The sequence below is a fragment of the Sinohyriopsis cumingii genome, chromosome 11 (genome assembly GCF_028554795.1).
Source record: "Sinohyriopsis cumingii isolate HCF-2022 chromosome 11, ASM2855479v2, whole genome shotgun sequence".
NCBI lineage: Eukaryota > Metazoa > Mollusca > Bivalvia > Unionida > Unionidae > Sinohyriopsis > Sinohyriopsis cumingii.
This window is the reverse complement of record NC_142971.1, coordinates 57,051,905-57,068,779: the sequence shown is the minus strand read 5'-3', so window position 1 is coordinate 57,068,779 and position 16,875 is coordinate 57,051,905. Positions and strand designations below refer to the sequence as shown.

Genomic DNA, 16,875 nt, shown 5'->3' with positions numbered 1-16,875 from the left:
CCCGTTTATTTATAATTTTGCTACGTATATAAATTGAAATGCTATTGCGTCAGGTATAAAGGACCCGATGTTTATCCAATAAATCAGTGTGCCTACGCTGAATTCGTTTGAACTTCTCAGTAAAATCGGTCCCCCCCCACACGAAAGACCTCAGCACCATGATACTCTCTATCCATGCCGATATGAAGGATCCTCATCAGCCTATTTCCCAATAAACAGCGGCGTGAAGTGGGGCTGCCTGCTGGCGCCAACCCTTTTCGTGATCGTCTTCTCCCTGCTCCTGTCCTTCGCGTATATCTACACACCATGTCCGATGGGAGACTGTTCAACCTGGCACGACTGCGCTCGAAGGCGTTAGTGAGGTTGGTGCTCATAAGGGAGATGCTTTTTGTAGATGACTCGGCTCTTGTGACCCACACCGAGGATGCCCTCCAGAGACTGGGAAACCGTTTCGCTGGTGCCTGCAAGCAGTTTGGGCTCACCATCAGCCTGGAAAAGACAAACGTCAGCGTGCAAGATACCACCATTGCACCTTCCATCAAAATTTATGATGTCACCCTGGAAGTAGTCAACAACTTTACGTACCTGGGGTCAACCATCAGCAACACTCTCTCGCTTGATGTGGAGCTGGACAGAAGGCTTGGAAAGCCAAACACCATCATGACACAACTAACGAAGAGGGTGTGGGAAAACAACGCGCTGACAGAGCACACCAAGATCCAAGTCTACCAGGTTTGCGTTCTCAGCACCCTTCTATATGGAGGTGAGACCTGGAGCACATACATGAGGCAAGAGCGCCGGCTCAACTCCTTTCATATACGGTGCCTAAAACGCATCCTGAAAAGCAGCTGCCAACGCCACGTCCCACACAGCGAGATCCTGCAGCGTGCAAGTACCCCTAGCATGTACTCCCTGCTGAGCAAACGCCGCCTTCGATGGCTGGGACACGTCCGACACATGGAGGATGGGAGACTCCCAAAGGACATCCTATATGGACAGCTGGCCACTGGCACCAGAAGAGTTGGCCGCCCCTCACTCCGTTTCATGTGAAATGTCGCATGCAAGAGGGACATGAATGCATGCGACATTTCACCCGACGGCTGGGAAGTGCTGGCCGAGGACCGAGGCACCTGGATGTTAAGCAAGGGCATTGCAGTCGCTGATGCGAGGAGAGGAGGAGAGGCCAGTTGGCGGCAGAGAAACGTGAGAGTAAGAAGAGCGCGGCAGCAACCGCAGCAACTCAGACTTCCAAGTATGTCTGCACCAACTGCAATAGGGACTGTCACTCGTGCATCGGCCTACACAGCCACAACAGACGATGGCAACATCCTAGAGACAGACGACACTTCAAGGTTCGCATGGTCTCTCGAGACTGAGCCTCCAATGATGATGAGTGTGACTGCGCTGAATTCGTGTGACTACCATGAATTCGTGTGACTACTCTGAAAGTTCATCCAATGTGTCTCCTTACTCAGACCTTGCAAATTCAAAAAAAAAGATAATCGCCTCGTCCAAGCAATTATGGAAACATAGAATGTGTGATTTACTCTAGAAATTAAAAGACCCTCCAAAATACATGGCGTTTCTCGTAGTTTTAATACGGAACTAACAGGAGTTAATCTTGTCCAAATGGATAAGCAATTCTAATGAGATCTGAAAACAAGCAGGTAAACTAAATGCCATGTACATAACAAAGATTTGCATTCATTATCATTTCCTTGCTTTATACTAGTGATAAATTTCTAATAATCACCAGTATCACGATTTGGCACAAAATTATCCTGAAGTAGATGACAAAAATTACCTAAGCACTCCGCAAAAACGTCACAGAACACAGGAAGTCTCATTTATTTAGTGTTAAAATGCCACGTTTTGAGTTACAAGGTGTTTGACATATTGTCGGTTTTTATGAGATTAGTTAGTTTTTGTCATTTCTTAAATCGATTGCCTGCCTACTTCTTTTTCTTCAGCACTGAGTACGTACTAAATTATATTTACCAGTCTGATTACGTAATGAATTATAATTACCAGAATCAATACTTTTATTCCTCCAGCACTAAGTACGTATTGAATTATAGTTACCAGACTCAATACTTCTATTACTCCAGCACTGAGTACGTACTGAATTATAGTTACCAGACTGAGTACGTACTGAATTAAACTTACCAGACTCAATACTTCTATTCCTGCAGCACTGAGTACGTTTTGAATTATACTTACCAGACTGAGTATGTATTGAAATATACTTACATACTGAGTACGTATTGAATTTTAGTTACCAAACTGAATATTTCTATTCCAGCTCTGAATACATATGGAATTATACTTACCAGACTGAGTACGTATTGAATTATACTTACCAGACTGAGTACGTATTGAATTATATTTACCAGACTGAGTACGTATTGAATTATACTTACCAGACTGAGTACGTACTGAATTATACTTACCAGACTGAGTACGTATTGAATTATACTTACCAGACTGAGTACATATTGAATTATACTTACCAGACTGAGTACGTATTGAATTATACTTACCAGACTGAGTACATATTGAATTATACTTACCAGACTGAGTACGTATTGAATTATACTTACCAGACTGAGTACGTATTGAATTATATTTACCAGACTGAGTACGTATTGAATTATACTTACCAGACTGAGTACGTACTGAATTATACTTACCAGACTGAGTACGTATTGAATTATACTTACCAGACTGAGTACATATTGAATTATACTTACCAGACTGAGTACATATTGAATTATACTTACCAGACTGAGTACGTATTGAATTATATTTACCAGACTGAGTACGTACTGAATTATATTTACCAGACTGAGTACGTATTGAATTATATTTACCAGACTGAGTACGTATTGAATTATACTTACCAGACTGAGTACGTACTGAATTATACTTACCAGACTGAGTACGTATTGAATTATACTTACCAGACTGAGTACATATTGAATTATACTTACCAGCGTGAATACTGTTATGGTTCCATCACTAACTACATACTGAATTATACTTACCAGACTGAGTACTTATTGAAATATAGTTACCAGACTGAGTACTTATTGAATTATACTTAAAGACATTCACACTAACGTTTTGCTTCAGACAGTATGCTATCCATTTTATTCGAAGTTCTTGTTTTTCATTGGCCTACAATCGGCGTTATTATCAATATGTATGGATTTATTTTTATATCCCAATATTTTTCTTGATATACTACTACAACAACAACAACAACAACAACAACAACAACTACTACTACTACAACTAATAATAATAATAATAATAATAATAATAATAATAATAGGATTTTTAATACAGTCAAAAGCTGAGGTTGGTGACAAAATAATCTTTACCGTGATTAGATTTGAGTAATGGCTGACATGAACCCATTTTTATGATGGAATACTCTCAATTTCATCTCTCTTGCCTTGTAAACTTTAAAATAATTGCACGAGTTATTCATTTGTACTGAAAAATATTCAAGTGGACGAAATGTTGTATCAGTGGCAGGCATGTTTGCCAGTGTGCGTGCCAAAACAGTAAGTCCACACGAAAAATTTTTTCAGTAAAAATTCAGTTAGCTATTTATAAAATAATTTAAACCAAATAAAAATATTGTTATGTTTATAACCGAGACATGATATTGTCACTCAAAATTCAGTTTCTTGCCTTAACGCCCATCGTTAATTCTTAAATAATCTAATCCCGTTAAAGCTTACTTGCTACGTGACAAAATTTTTGAAATCTAAACTAAGATGGTATATGTCGAGATGCATGTTAAGCCTTCATGGCGGCGCAACAAAAAAATACAAGTACTCGTATCCGTTTTGCCGAGAAAGCATCGACAATTGTGTAAGTAATCCTGCCTTGTGGTGACTAGAACATATTCTGAGTTTACGTACTGGACCTCTGACCTCTGCTACACAATGAACTTTATAATGTACACATATTTGTATCTGCCCGTATAGATGTTCAGAGTATTTTCGTACGGTAAAAAGGCATGTTACTAAAAAATGAATAGAATTTTACAGACATTTTTAGTTTTGTACGCCCTCCATTATTGCTTGGTACTTATAAATAATTTAGCTATTATTATTATTATTATTATTATTTTATTATTGCAATTGCAAGAAAACGGATTTCGTCGTTCTCAACAGAAATGTTAATGTTAAAGCAGAATATAAATTAAACCGGAAATTTTGATTGGTGCTATTGCTGTCATTTTCAGTACGGGGCGTGCTACATATAAATCATACTCGGACAAAAATAAAATTTGCCAGCGTTTTTCATTCTAGGTGTTTTCAATCGCTTACTTCCATTTAGAAAGCAAACTATTAAATACGTCGATAACCTGATTAATTATCTCGATTTTCATACAGCTATTGTCCCTATCCAGCGTGAAGTCTTCGACAAATAGCTATTAATCATCACAATTTTCAGACAGCTATTGTCCCTGCCAAGCGTGAAGTATTTGACAAATTGATCTGTAGAGTTTAGTTTTGCCCATGAGATATCATAGATAAGTCATTCTATCACAGGTGTAATAAAATTATTAAGATATGTGAGTAATACACATTTGAGAATATATATATATATATATATATATATATATATATATATATATATATATATATATATATATATATATATATATATAGTCAGATGGACAGCGTTCTTTTGCATACCAGGGCCCAGCAACGTGGAATAAATTGCCCACTGAACTTAGACACAAAGACACAGTGATCACATTCAAGAGGGCTCTCAAAACTCACTTATTTCGACTGCAAGAACAAACTTAAAGACCTAATAATATTTCCTACCTTAAATATTCTCAGCATGTTTTTAATGTTTTCTAATTTCATGGTGTTTTTTTTTAAAAATCATATCATTATGTTTTTTTTATCTTATCGGTGTTGTCTAATGTCGCAGAGTGCTTAGAGCTTCTAAAGACTAGGTGCTGTACAAAGTCCTCATTATTATTATTATTATTATATATATATATATATATATATATATATATATATATATATATATATATATATATATATATATATATATATATATATATATGTGTGTGTGTGTGTGTGTGTGTGAGTGTGTGTGTGTGTGTGCATTTATATATATCCGGTAATATACAAAAATTGGTATGCATGATTTTTCAGTTGCCATCTCCTCAGATGAGGATATGATGAGATATTACAGTGATGTGTGTTCTACGTAAATTTAGAAATGCATTGTGCTCATCTGTGGAGAAGCTTTAGTGAACATATGAAAATAAACTATTACTGGTTATAATAAATGTCTTCGTTTTCTGTTAAAGCCTTCCAAGATGGAAGATTGCCTCTAACATGTTTATACATTATAATGTATTCTCAATGATGATAAGAATATCTAATAGTATAAATTATGTCTTGAAATCTGCAAGTATGACGTTCATTTAAATTCTCATAGTATAGCTAGAAAGAACAAATTACTCTTTAAATGTCTTAATTTTGTTGTTGTTGTTGTTGTTGTTGTAGGATTTAACGACATTTTTCAGCACACGATAGGCTTATACATGGCGGCCAGTATTAATGGTGGAGGAAGAACCCAGGAAAACCCCCAGAAAGAACCACCGACCCTCGAGCAGCTACTGGCAAGCTTTCTCACATACCCACATTGGCTGAATCCGAGACTCCGACCCACGCAGACAGAGGTGAGATGGCAGTGATCCGTAACGGAGAGCGCTTTAGACCACTCGTCCACTCGGGGCCCCAAATGTCTTAACAACTTTATTCTTACTGCTGGAAATTTGTCTGTATATTTATATTTAATATATATTATCTTTTAAAATACTTTTACTTTATTTTAATATTTTAATTTAGATGTATGGACTTTGCAGTTCTTATCTTATCTTTTATTCAGCTACCAAAGTCGTTTCCCGAGTTTTCAGACATTTTAAAATCTTGCATATGCTTTTTTAAGCGCTGAGACTCGGATAAAATTTTGTAACTCAAGTCGTTTTGCTCAGTCCATGTATGCACTTTAAAACATATATATATATATATATATATATATATATATATATATATATATATATATATATATATATATACACACAGACACATACACACACACACATACATTTACATTTACCTGGTTTCGAGAATGTACTTTACCTCAAAATATCATATTTCGGATTTCAGTTATGTTGTTCCCAAATACTTTTCCCAAAGCCAAGTTTGTCTATAACCTCTATTCCAAAATTAATACAAGTTTTCACTCGCAACATCCCGTCTCTAGTAAATACTGTAATAAATTTTGAGTATGTGTATTTGTTTCTAGTTCTCCATTTTAAGGATTTCTTAGATTTTTATGGTTACTTGTTTGATTATGGAAGGTCGGTACTGGTGATCTAGTCTTCAGTCCAAACAATGAACTAATTAGTTGGACCAAACGTCACGGAGTGAAGTATTAGTGAGACTTGATGCCATGGTTTCCTTATGGTGAATTCAGGTCAGAGCCGCGTGAGTGTCCCTGTCGCTCAATATATTCCTTCTTAAAATCTAATTGTGTAAAGTGATTGTGTGACTCCAGGTGCAGTGTTTCTGATTGGAGACTAGTAATTATACAATGGAATAAACGAGAAGGGACATTTCCGTCGTCAGTAGGTGTTGTTTATTGTTGTTATGGTGGTAAATATGGTGTAGAGTTACAGGCGAAATGTGGCTTAAAATGATGATTTGAATGTCCTAAGGTGGGGTAGTACAAATAGTTCCCTGTATTAAATGTTTGAGTTGTATAGTTTCACGGTGTGTAATACTGGCGGTACTTTGTGGAAAGATAATGAGGAGAAACCATGCAGTTGTGCGGTTGACAGGCAGTTGTGAAGTTGTGTGCTCTGTGCTCATATATTAATTACAGCATAATTATTTATATTTTGGACGCGTTGGTATTTCCAGTTTACAACAGTAGATGGAATCAAAGGAAACTTATGACTTCTAGCTGCATTAGCGGACAGGGTAAAAAAAAACAAAAAAAACCACTGGCTTATTACAGGAAATAAATTGCTGGTAACAGCGATTTGGGATTTAATTGGAATAGTTCTGTGATATTTATAATTGATTTGATTATGTTATTCTGTCGCTCTGTATAGACAGACGCGTCATATAAATAATAATGATAGAGAGCCCCATAATGTTTAATTGTGGTATCGTGACATTTATTGTGCGAAAGTAGATATATTTATTTTCTCTTAAGAAAAGTGTTTCATTTGATTATGGTTAATACTATTTGGTTTGGAGGGCGCTGGAATTCGACAGAATGCGGGTTAGTGAGACTGTGGCTGACACAAGTTACGTGGAGCCTGGTTCATCGAAGCAGAGAAAAATGAGTGATATTTCCCTAAACAAATAAGCTCGAATGAACTAAAATGATCAGAATTATCTAGCCATGAAATCCTCTGCATACCAGGTTCATGAATCTGGCTGTACAATCTTTAATTAACTAATGAAGAACCGTGAGGGAAAAAACTTGTTTTTCACGTGCACTCCCCACCCCTCCACTCCATTTCAATTAAAATTGCATAAATCTAGATTTGACCAAAAACAGCGTTCGCCACGCTCTATTTTTCATGAACGTTTTTTATTAACCTGCTCGTTTGTAGTCATGTGAAAACCCGAGACTTTATTTGTATTTAATCTACGTAACTGCATCTTTGACAAAAAGTCTCTGTTTAGGCTTGCATATTAACAGCCACCATTGATAGTCAAGCTCTCTTTGACAACGTCCTATCGAAATAGTTGATAAGCTTGATACTGAATTTATTGAAATTCCATAACAGCTTTGGCAATATTAATAAAAATTACTACTACTACTACTACTAATAATAATAACAAAATTTCCACATCTGTTTGTACATGATTTGAATAACTTATGGTATCAAAAATTCATTGTACAGTAATAATTATTTGATAATGCGACCGATAGGTAGAAAATACTCCAGAGATTTGTATGGATTGCCTGGTTATTATAAAGACTATTGGGGGTTGGGGTTGTGATTGCGGAGAGAGCGCTGGAATGGGCACATTACTACCACTAGATTCAAGAGCGAATGCTGACGCCATAAAATATATTGGCTCGAAGCAAAGAAAAAACTCTCCGAAATGGATAATGATGTTCAGTCCCTTGTGACTTGTTCTGGGCAAAAGTGCTCATTTTGAAAGGGGAAAAATGAACGTGCTCCCGGTGCATTGCCTGTATACGTGACTTAAGGAAGAGACCAGACACTGCTCCAATTTTGGAGAGTAAAAGTCCTCTATCGCTGGTATATATAGGAGATTGACTTGACAAACGCCATTTATTGGAAGGCGTGCAGGACGAAAACCTGGATTTGAGAAAGGGCGCAGTCGCACTAGCGCATATTAGCGGCGATATAAGTTATATGGGTGGGTAACGGTTTTTCCACAGACTGGTAATTAATTGTGTGTACGAAAGTGTCCACGGGTTGAGATACAAAAGCTGCGCAGATAAAATCCGGTTAATGTGTGTCTATAGTCTATATACATAGCGTGATTTTAAGTTGGGTTATTTATGTGATGACAGATGTCTATTTTTTGCTCTTGTGGATAAGTTGTTTAGAATGATCGTGCACAGTGTTAGGTCAGATTTTTTTGGAAGTTGTTTGGAATCAGGTTTTTGGTATATTAGATATATTTGTTTGGTATGTACTGTGACAGAGGCAGATCTAAATGAGTGTGGAAGATGTTGGAATCAGTTGTGAGTTTTTGGATGTTGGTGGACTGTTTTCTGTCCCTGTAGAATTAGTACCAATGGTGATATAGCTGTAGGACGGTAGTGTCGAATCTAGCATTTTTGTTACGCCAGTTTGGGCGTTGAAGTCATGGTTTACTTTCTGGGGTCCATAAGAGACGAGTTATTTTACTGAAGATCGCATTATCTGATCTCGGGGTAAACAGGAATGTTCCTGTGTTACATTTTCTTTGACCTGCTAGCAACTTGCCAGTTGGAAAATGTTTCATAGTGTATTTTGAAAACTGTTTGCTACCATCTCGACATTTGTAATGGTCCAACATGGTTTCCAGCATGCATAGTTTGAATCCTCTGCTTTGAAAGATTGGTGTCTATTGCAAGTTCTGAAGGACAATTCATAGCACACGACAATTAATTAGCAGCATTGGCTAGTTATACTGCTTAGCATGGACTAATTGAATCGATTATGTGATAGTGTTCGGATTCTGCTTTCGGGAGTAGGTTCTCTTCGAACCGTTTTCGGTCGCTGTAGCATTGGTCAATTAGCAGTGAGTTAGTTGCATGAAGATAGGATCGGCTGACAAAGACTGAGTCGACGAATATATTTCGCGCAGGTGCGCTAAGGTCTTTTGGGAGACGTGTTATTCCGGTAGAAACGCAATTTCCGACAAGAGTCCTTCGGGTAAACAGGAATGGTCCTGTGTTACGGTTGTTTATCTTGTTAGAGACCTGTGTTGATAAGTCTTTCCTGCAGCGTATTCCGAAAGTTGTTGTTTGAGAGTTTGGCCCTAGCTGGCCAGTCGGAATGGTTTCATGTTGGATTCAACTTACATAGTTTGTGTTCATTGTTAACATTTAGTTTACGTTTAAGCAATGAGTGAGTTTTAAAAGGTTGTATCTAGATGTGAGGGACGGGAAGCAAGAAACAAGCCCATTGATCTTGAGTGTTATCTTAATCATGTTTGGGAATAATTGATCTTGAGTGTTATCTTAATCATGTTTGGAAATCATTGATCCTGAGAGTTATCTTAATCATGTTTGGAAATCATTGATCCTGAGTGTTATCTTAATCATGTTTGGAAATCATTGATTCTGAGTGTTATCTTAATCATGTTTTGGAATCATTGATCCTGAGTGTTATCTTAATCATGTTTGGAAATCATTGATCCTGAGTGTTATCTTAATCATGTTTTGGAAATCATTGATCCTGAGTGTTATCTTAATCATGTTTGGAAATCATTGATCCTGAGTGTTATCTTAATCATGTTTGAAAATCATTGATCGGATTGTTGGTTAGTTTTTAGGGAGTAATCAGTTTTGATTCATGACCACATAAGTGTGACGTTTGTGTACCTCTAGGATAACTGATGTTATAAAAGCAGAGAAACCTTATGACTTCTAGCGGGATTCGCGCCAGGGTTTGACATAGCTTGGCTTGTTATAATACCATTTTTGTGTAGGCCTCATTTTGACATGAATCGTGCCTCTCTTACACCTTGAAACCAGAGTAGCTGTTCCATAAATCAAGTCAAACAAACTCGACTTTATGCATTGAGTTTGCTCTCATCTTTCTTTTCTAGTTCTACTACATTATAGTAATCACATATCCGCTAGCAGTGGTTACCCTTAACCAATTTAAAATTCTGAACGCATCAAATGTATTCTTTAAAAATCCAAAATACTTTCTTATTTCATTCATCCATTTATAGTTTCTAACCTGATTGTCTCCAGGGGGTCTCTAACACTATAATGTTGTTCACGTTTCAAACCTAATGGAAGTTTCTTTACTAGCATGGTTGCCATATTTGCATGGTCGAATCTATTTTATTTTTCTCTCCAGACAACAGACGTATTGTAGTTTGCCATCTTTGATAAGTTTTTAATAAATTCAGGTAATTTCCGTAACTTGGGAGTTACAGTATATATTTTTTTTAAAAGAAATGTTAAAATTAGATGCAGGTGACGACTTTTTTTTAATACTGAAAGACTGTTTTAAGAAAACAGAAAAGGACACTGGGAAGTCTGTCTGGTTGTCTATCTGGACAGTTTCCATTTGGTTTGAAACACAAACTTTGATGACAATGTTTGGAGCCATAAAAAATATAAATTGACGATTTAAAATACCACATTTTATGTGCTTTTTTATCCTTTTTTTACGCTTTCAAAATAGATAGGGGTGGTTTTTTGACAAACTGCCGGGAGTGTAGTCAAATACTACATAGCAGTGGAAATTCTGTTGTGTAGGTTATCGTGCTTAGAAATGAAAGTGACATTTATTTTTTTGAGCTCAAAATAACTGAGCTGTCTTGCTATCAAGATTTTAGTTATCATTTTAATTTAGTAAAGTATTATTTCAGAAAAACTGGAAGGATATACCCAATTTACCGTACAGTTTATTTGTATTGTGGATAATACTCTAACTGAAGGGTAGTACAAATGACTTTCAAATTCAATGGATTTATTTTTAACGGGCTAAGAGTGGAAACTCGGTCTCAAATTAATGCTTAAAGCAGTACCATCTCCAGGCCAAGTGAGGCTGTGATAAATATATTTTGTCCATTATAGTCTTTGTATCACCAATGATGTGGCATGACATTTTTCTCAACAATTGAAAAAGCAAGATGTATGATTACAAATGTAAATGTGATTTGATACAGATTGAAAAAGTGCTTTTAAGTCGAAAATAAATTCAAAAGAACTAGCATGCTTGGCTGTCAAGAGTAATACAGTCAACACTGTCTGACTGTTGTAACTTGATGAGCATGTCGAAATATCTCGTATTAAGCATTTCTATTTCTGTATTCAAAAGACTTTCTGTTGTCTCCTTTAAGTCTTCGTCTGGTGGAACGAAGCTGTATCTATCTACAGCAGTTGGGCGAGTTTTGTTATATGAAAGTGGCCATCCTTTGCTGCCTTTATGAGTTGTGCAAAGATCGGCGTCTAAAGAATTTGCAAATGTTTCCATATATTTTTCTGAACCAAGAAGAATTCCTATACAAGAATCTCCATCCGAAGAGGATGTCACAAATCCTGAGTCAAGGTGAGTCTCTCTTTCATGCAAAATAAAATTCTGACCAAACCATGTTGGATTAGCTTTTTCAAAGTCCGAAGCATCTTGTATAACTGTGCCAAGTGTTGTCTCTGCACTGCTCTTTGTCCTTTTGCAACACAATGTAAATGACACGCCTTCGCTTCTATCTGATTCTGTCAAGTACTTGTCCAGCAATCTGATATCTTGCATTAATCTTATTGGTGATGAAGATAGGATCTCTCTTATAATATAATCGTTGCTTGTGTAATCCATAACACAGTGATAAATATGTTTTCCTCTCTTAGAAACAGATTCATCGGCTTTGAAAAGATAATTCAAACTGTTGATGAAGTATTCATTTGCTAAAGATAGCTTTCCTTCAACACCATATTGTCCATACTTGCAACATGAATACAAATGGTGTGCTAGCTTAGAATGAACGATTATGATATAATTCGAATGTTCCACTGCCTCCTTTATGAATGCATCTTGTCCACGCTTCGTCCACTTCTGCTCCATCTTCTCAAGAGCTGTTGAAGACACGGGGATGGTCAACAAGTCCATACCATATTCCTCACGCAGATACGAGGCAAGTGCCTCCATTGCCAATGCATGTTTATGATGGTCAAGTGCATATAACAGATACAACGTACCTTTGCAAACCTGGCCCTTGTGTGTATCTGCAAATATAAATGATTACCCTGTACAATTTCGGAAACATATCCAATAAATTCACATATTTAGAGGACTTGGAAAATATTACACGTTTGATCTTCAACAGTCCCAAATATTGATTTTATACTGTGAAAAGATGAGTTAACCAGAATAATATTTTGACCGAATGTTTAGAAAGGTATTTTGGTTATTTATTTATTCTATTTTAAAACTGGATCAAATGCTTAAAATGAATCTTTACCAACTGATTCTCTAGAGTAAAATCCCCAAGCGAATACCAACCAACCAAGCAAACAAACCGAGAACAATTATATTCAAGTTCCATGCAATGAAATATGATACAACCGGTTGAAGAGGGTAGGCTTACAGTTCACTTATCAATTGTCTTGGACCGAAGAGATTTAATTTTTTAAAAATCAAGGATCAAAATCCTCAAAAATATGTAACTATACTTATGCATTTGCTTAACTTTCTGCCTCTCCTGCAATATATGATTCCCCTCCTGTAATCTGGCCTTTTCATCGATATGGAGGCCATGATTGTCAGCGGAGGCTAATGAGCATGCGTGTCTTACCGGCTGGTTCTCCAAAGCGAATAGGGATGCGCAGACGTTTTTCAAAGTAACCCCGCCGGGAAACCGTGCAGACGACCAGCAACAGAGTTACCGCAACAAAGGAGCCAATAACTGGAATGCCAATATGCTTGAAAGGAGATTTATCTGCGTCACTGTTAGCACTGTTTAGAAATATTGTATCTGAAAAATTGGATTTCAAATTTTCAAAGTAAGTATTCTTCTCTTTTGTGAACTTTAAACACGTTCATTTTTTTTTAGTTTTCTCGTTTTCTGTGTAACGTTTACATTTTTTAAATTTTACAATAAAGTAACGAAAGAGCCGATCAACACCGAACTCAAAGAGTACTTCTTTCTTTTACTTTAATGGCGATTGAAAGCGTAGCAAGTGTTCAAATACATCTTGGCAGAAATACTTCTTTCTATTAACATGAGTATGACCATTCGGTTTGTGATGACGCTCTAATAAAACACAATTTCATAAAAATGGAAGAATTGAATTCATCTATCTTGTGCTTTAACCACTAGAGAGGTTACAGCTTTTGACATATTCACTCTACGATCATGGCATTCAAGTGGTCGGAACGTATCTTCAAGATGTGTTTCATTTAGTTCTTAAGACTTAAACAAATGGGTCGTACACGCACGATATCATTTGCAGTACACGCACGATGGCAATGCATTACACCCAATATGGCATATGCAGTACATACACGGTGACGTGCAGTACATGCACGGTGGCATGTACAGTAAAAGTACGCTGGCATGTGCAGCACAGACATAATGGTATGTGCAGTAAAAGCACGGTGGCATGTGCAGCAGAAAGACGGTGGCATGAACAGCATATACATAATGGTATCTGCAGTACACTCACGATGACATGTGCAGTACAAGCAGGCTGGCATTACAGTACACGAATGAAGAAATGTACAGTACAAGAACGATGACGTGCAATACACTCAGCGGGCATGTGCGGTACATGTACGATGCAGTGTGGACTATACGCACGATCCGATGTGGACTACACGCACGATGTTATGTGGATTACACGTACGATAGCACGGACTAAACCTATCATTACACACAAGAACTGAGGGTTGGGTTGATATCAGCTCAATCCTATTACCCTCCAACGGATCGGTCAGGTAAATGACCTTCGGTCAATATAACGTTTGCCAACTGACAGCCCTTGTGTGATAATTCTATATGAGAATGCAGTGAAGACTTCAGTCTCATTAGCCAGTCAGTTTGCAATTTACATCTAGGTTTTCGCAATTGCTTTTTATGCTGACTCCTTTCACCAATGAGAGTGTGGGGTAGACAAGGTGGTTTCTAGCGGTTACCATCTGACCAGTCTGGGCCAGTTACCGTGGTGTATCCTGGGGCATAGCACTATACTGCAGTTGTCTCAGCGCTAAATAGCCCACTTGTGATGTTGTACCGTACAGCATTGAAACCAAAACTGAGTGACGATTTGGCATTTGTGCAGATTTTATTCTAGTATACTCTATGGTAGTTTCATAGAGATTTCGCCAAAAAATAAGAAAATTTCAGATTTTTGTGGCTAGATATTAACTGCCTTAATACTGCAAAGTCATGGTATATGTAGATCTGTCATGTTGCACGTAGAGTAAAATGGCCACGATGTCATGGTATATGTAGATCTGTCATGTTGCACGTAGAGTAAAATGGCCACGATGGATATGATTTATATTGCACATCTGTTCATTACAACAGGAATCACCGATCTATTTTTAGTAACGATAAACAACCATATCAGTTTCAGCAAATTGAAATTTGCATCAGCTGCAGCTTAGCAAATTGTACAAATCACTATTTCCTTGGGATATGGGGGAAGGTTATGCAAGAATCAATAACACCATTTCCGTGGGTTATGGAAAAAGCTAAGCAAAGATCAATATCACTTTTCCTTGGGTTATTGGAAATGTTATGCAAAGACCAATATCACTATTTCCTTGGGTTATTGGAAAGATTATGCAAAGATCAATATCACTATTTCCTTGGGTTATTGGAAAGGTTATGCAAAGATCAATATCACCATTTCCTTGGGTTATTGGAAATGTTATGTAATGACCAATATCACTATTTCCTTGGTTTAAGGGAAAGGTTTTGCTAAGATCAACATCACTATTTCCATGGGATATGGGGAAAGGTTATGCAAAGATCAATAACACAATTTCCGTGGGTTATGGAAAAGGCTATGCAAAGATCAATATCACTATTTGCTTTGGTTATGGGAAAGGTTATGCAAAGACCAATATCATTATTTCCTTTGGTTAAGGTTAAAGGTTTTGCTAAGATCAACATCACTATTTCCTTGGGAAATGGGGAAAGGTTATGAAAAGATCAATAACACCATTTCCGTGGGTTATGAAAAAGGCTATGCAAAGATCAATAGCACTATTGCCTTGGGTTATGGGAACGGCTATGCAAAGATCAATATCACTATTTCCTTGGGTTAAGGGAAAGGTTTTGCTAAGATCAACATCACTATTTCCTTGGGTTATGGGAAAGGCTATGAAAAGACCAATAACACCATTTCCGTGGGTTATGGAAAAGCTATGCAACGATCAATATCTAAAGATCAGCGCCTGTCTCGTGAAAATATCATGAATGTAGATCATACATAAATATGGAAAACGTATCTCTTACTGTTGACTGTTGCCTAGTCCAATTGATAGTAAAGGCAATTAAATGGCAGATAAAGCAGCCCAACCTGTCCTGCAGCCACCCGTTTCTGAACAGAATATTCCACATGACTTCAAATTATAACATAAATCAGCACGTTCTGTATACATGGCGAGATACTGGAATTAAAACTCCACGAAAACACTAAAGACTAGGGGTCTCAAACTAAAATGATGACCGCATGAGGCCATTTTTCGATGGCTCAAGGGCCGCATCACCTTGATATGTCTCATGACACCTTGTGACGCTTTTTTTTAAAAAATATTTTTGTTGGGGGGTGGGACATAATACAGCATGTCCAGCCGCATGCGACACGCAGGTCACGTGGTTGAGACCCCTGCTATAGACCATCAAATCCATTACTGGAGAGTGGCATCCCGTAGATAGAACAAATATCAGAGATGAGGTGCTGTTGATCCGATTATCTATAGGAGACATACACCGGATTAATGCATACATGCAACTGGTATTATATATATATATATATATATATATATATATATATATATATATATATATATATATATATATGGTGTCTGGCATCTTTTATAAACCTTTTAAGATATAAGTTATATGTATATTTGTTTTTATAAATAGTAATTTTGGTTTGGTTGCCATATGCTTATCTCCGGAAGGGTGGACCTCGACCGGGGTATTTCTACTCACTTTGAGACGGAGGTTTTCTTAAGTGAACTCAATCCATAAACCTTATAGTAATGCATTTTAATGACACTGTACGACCGGAGAAAATCCTGGACTTACAACTAAGTAGCAAAACAGAACATAAACCGAGACGTTTTGTAAAATTCACCAAATAATTTATTTCCTTGCAATGACAAGTGAGAACTTAAAAGAACTTTCAGTAGTGTGCATTAAATTCTAAATATTCTTAAACTTTCTATCACAAGTCCAGTGGTGTGACGAATAAATTTCCATATGGTATGTGATGATATGCCAGTAACCTTTAATGTCCTAATTTGCCAACAATCTCGATGTATCACAATGATATAATCCAAAATATCATTGAATAATTCACAATAATTCCGAAATAGTGGTTTAATCAGAGAGAACATTTTAACTCGAATGAATAATTTAAATAAATCATCCG

The 16,875-nt window shown here is 36.9% G+C and overlaps 1 protein-coding gene across 3 annotated transcripts in view; it reads right to left on the bottom strand.

The window, feature by feature from the left end:
* Window positions 1-11,238: 11,238 nt before the first annotated feature.
* Window positions 11,239-16,875, bottom strand: part of LOC149788507 (uncharacterized) — a 101,304-nt gene continuing 95,667 nt past the window's right edge. For 2 of the 3 annotated variants that reach the window (XM_089975723.1, XM_089975724.1), the window contains 2 exons: window positions 13,062-13,241; window positions 11,239-12,492 (listed from right to left, as the gene is read on the bottom strand). In XM_089975723.1, coding sequence (XP_089831849.1) covers window positions 11,480-12,492; window positions 13,062-13,241 — 1,193 coding nt within the window. In that variant the 3' untranslated portion in view covers window positions 11,239-11,479. The remainder of the gene's footprint in view (window positions 12,493-13,061; window positions 13,242-16,875) is intronic. The other variant, XM_089975725.1, reaches the window with a different exon arrangement.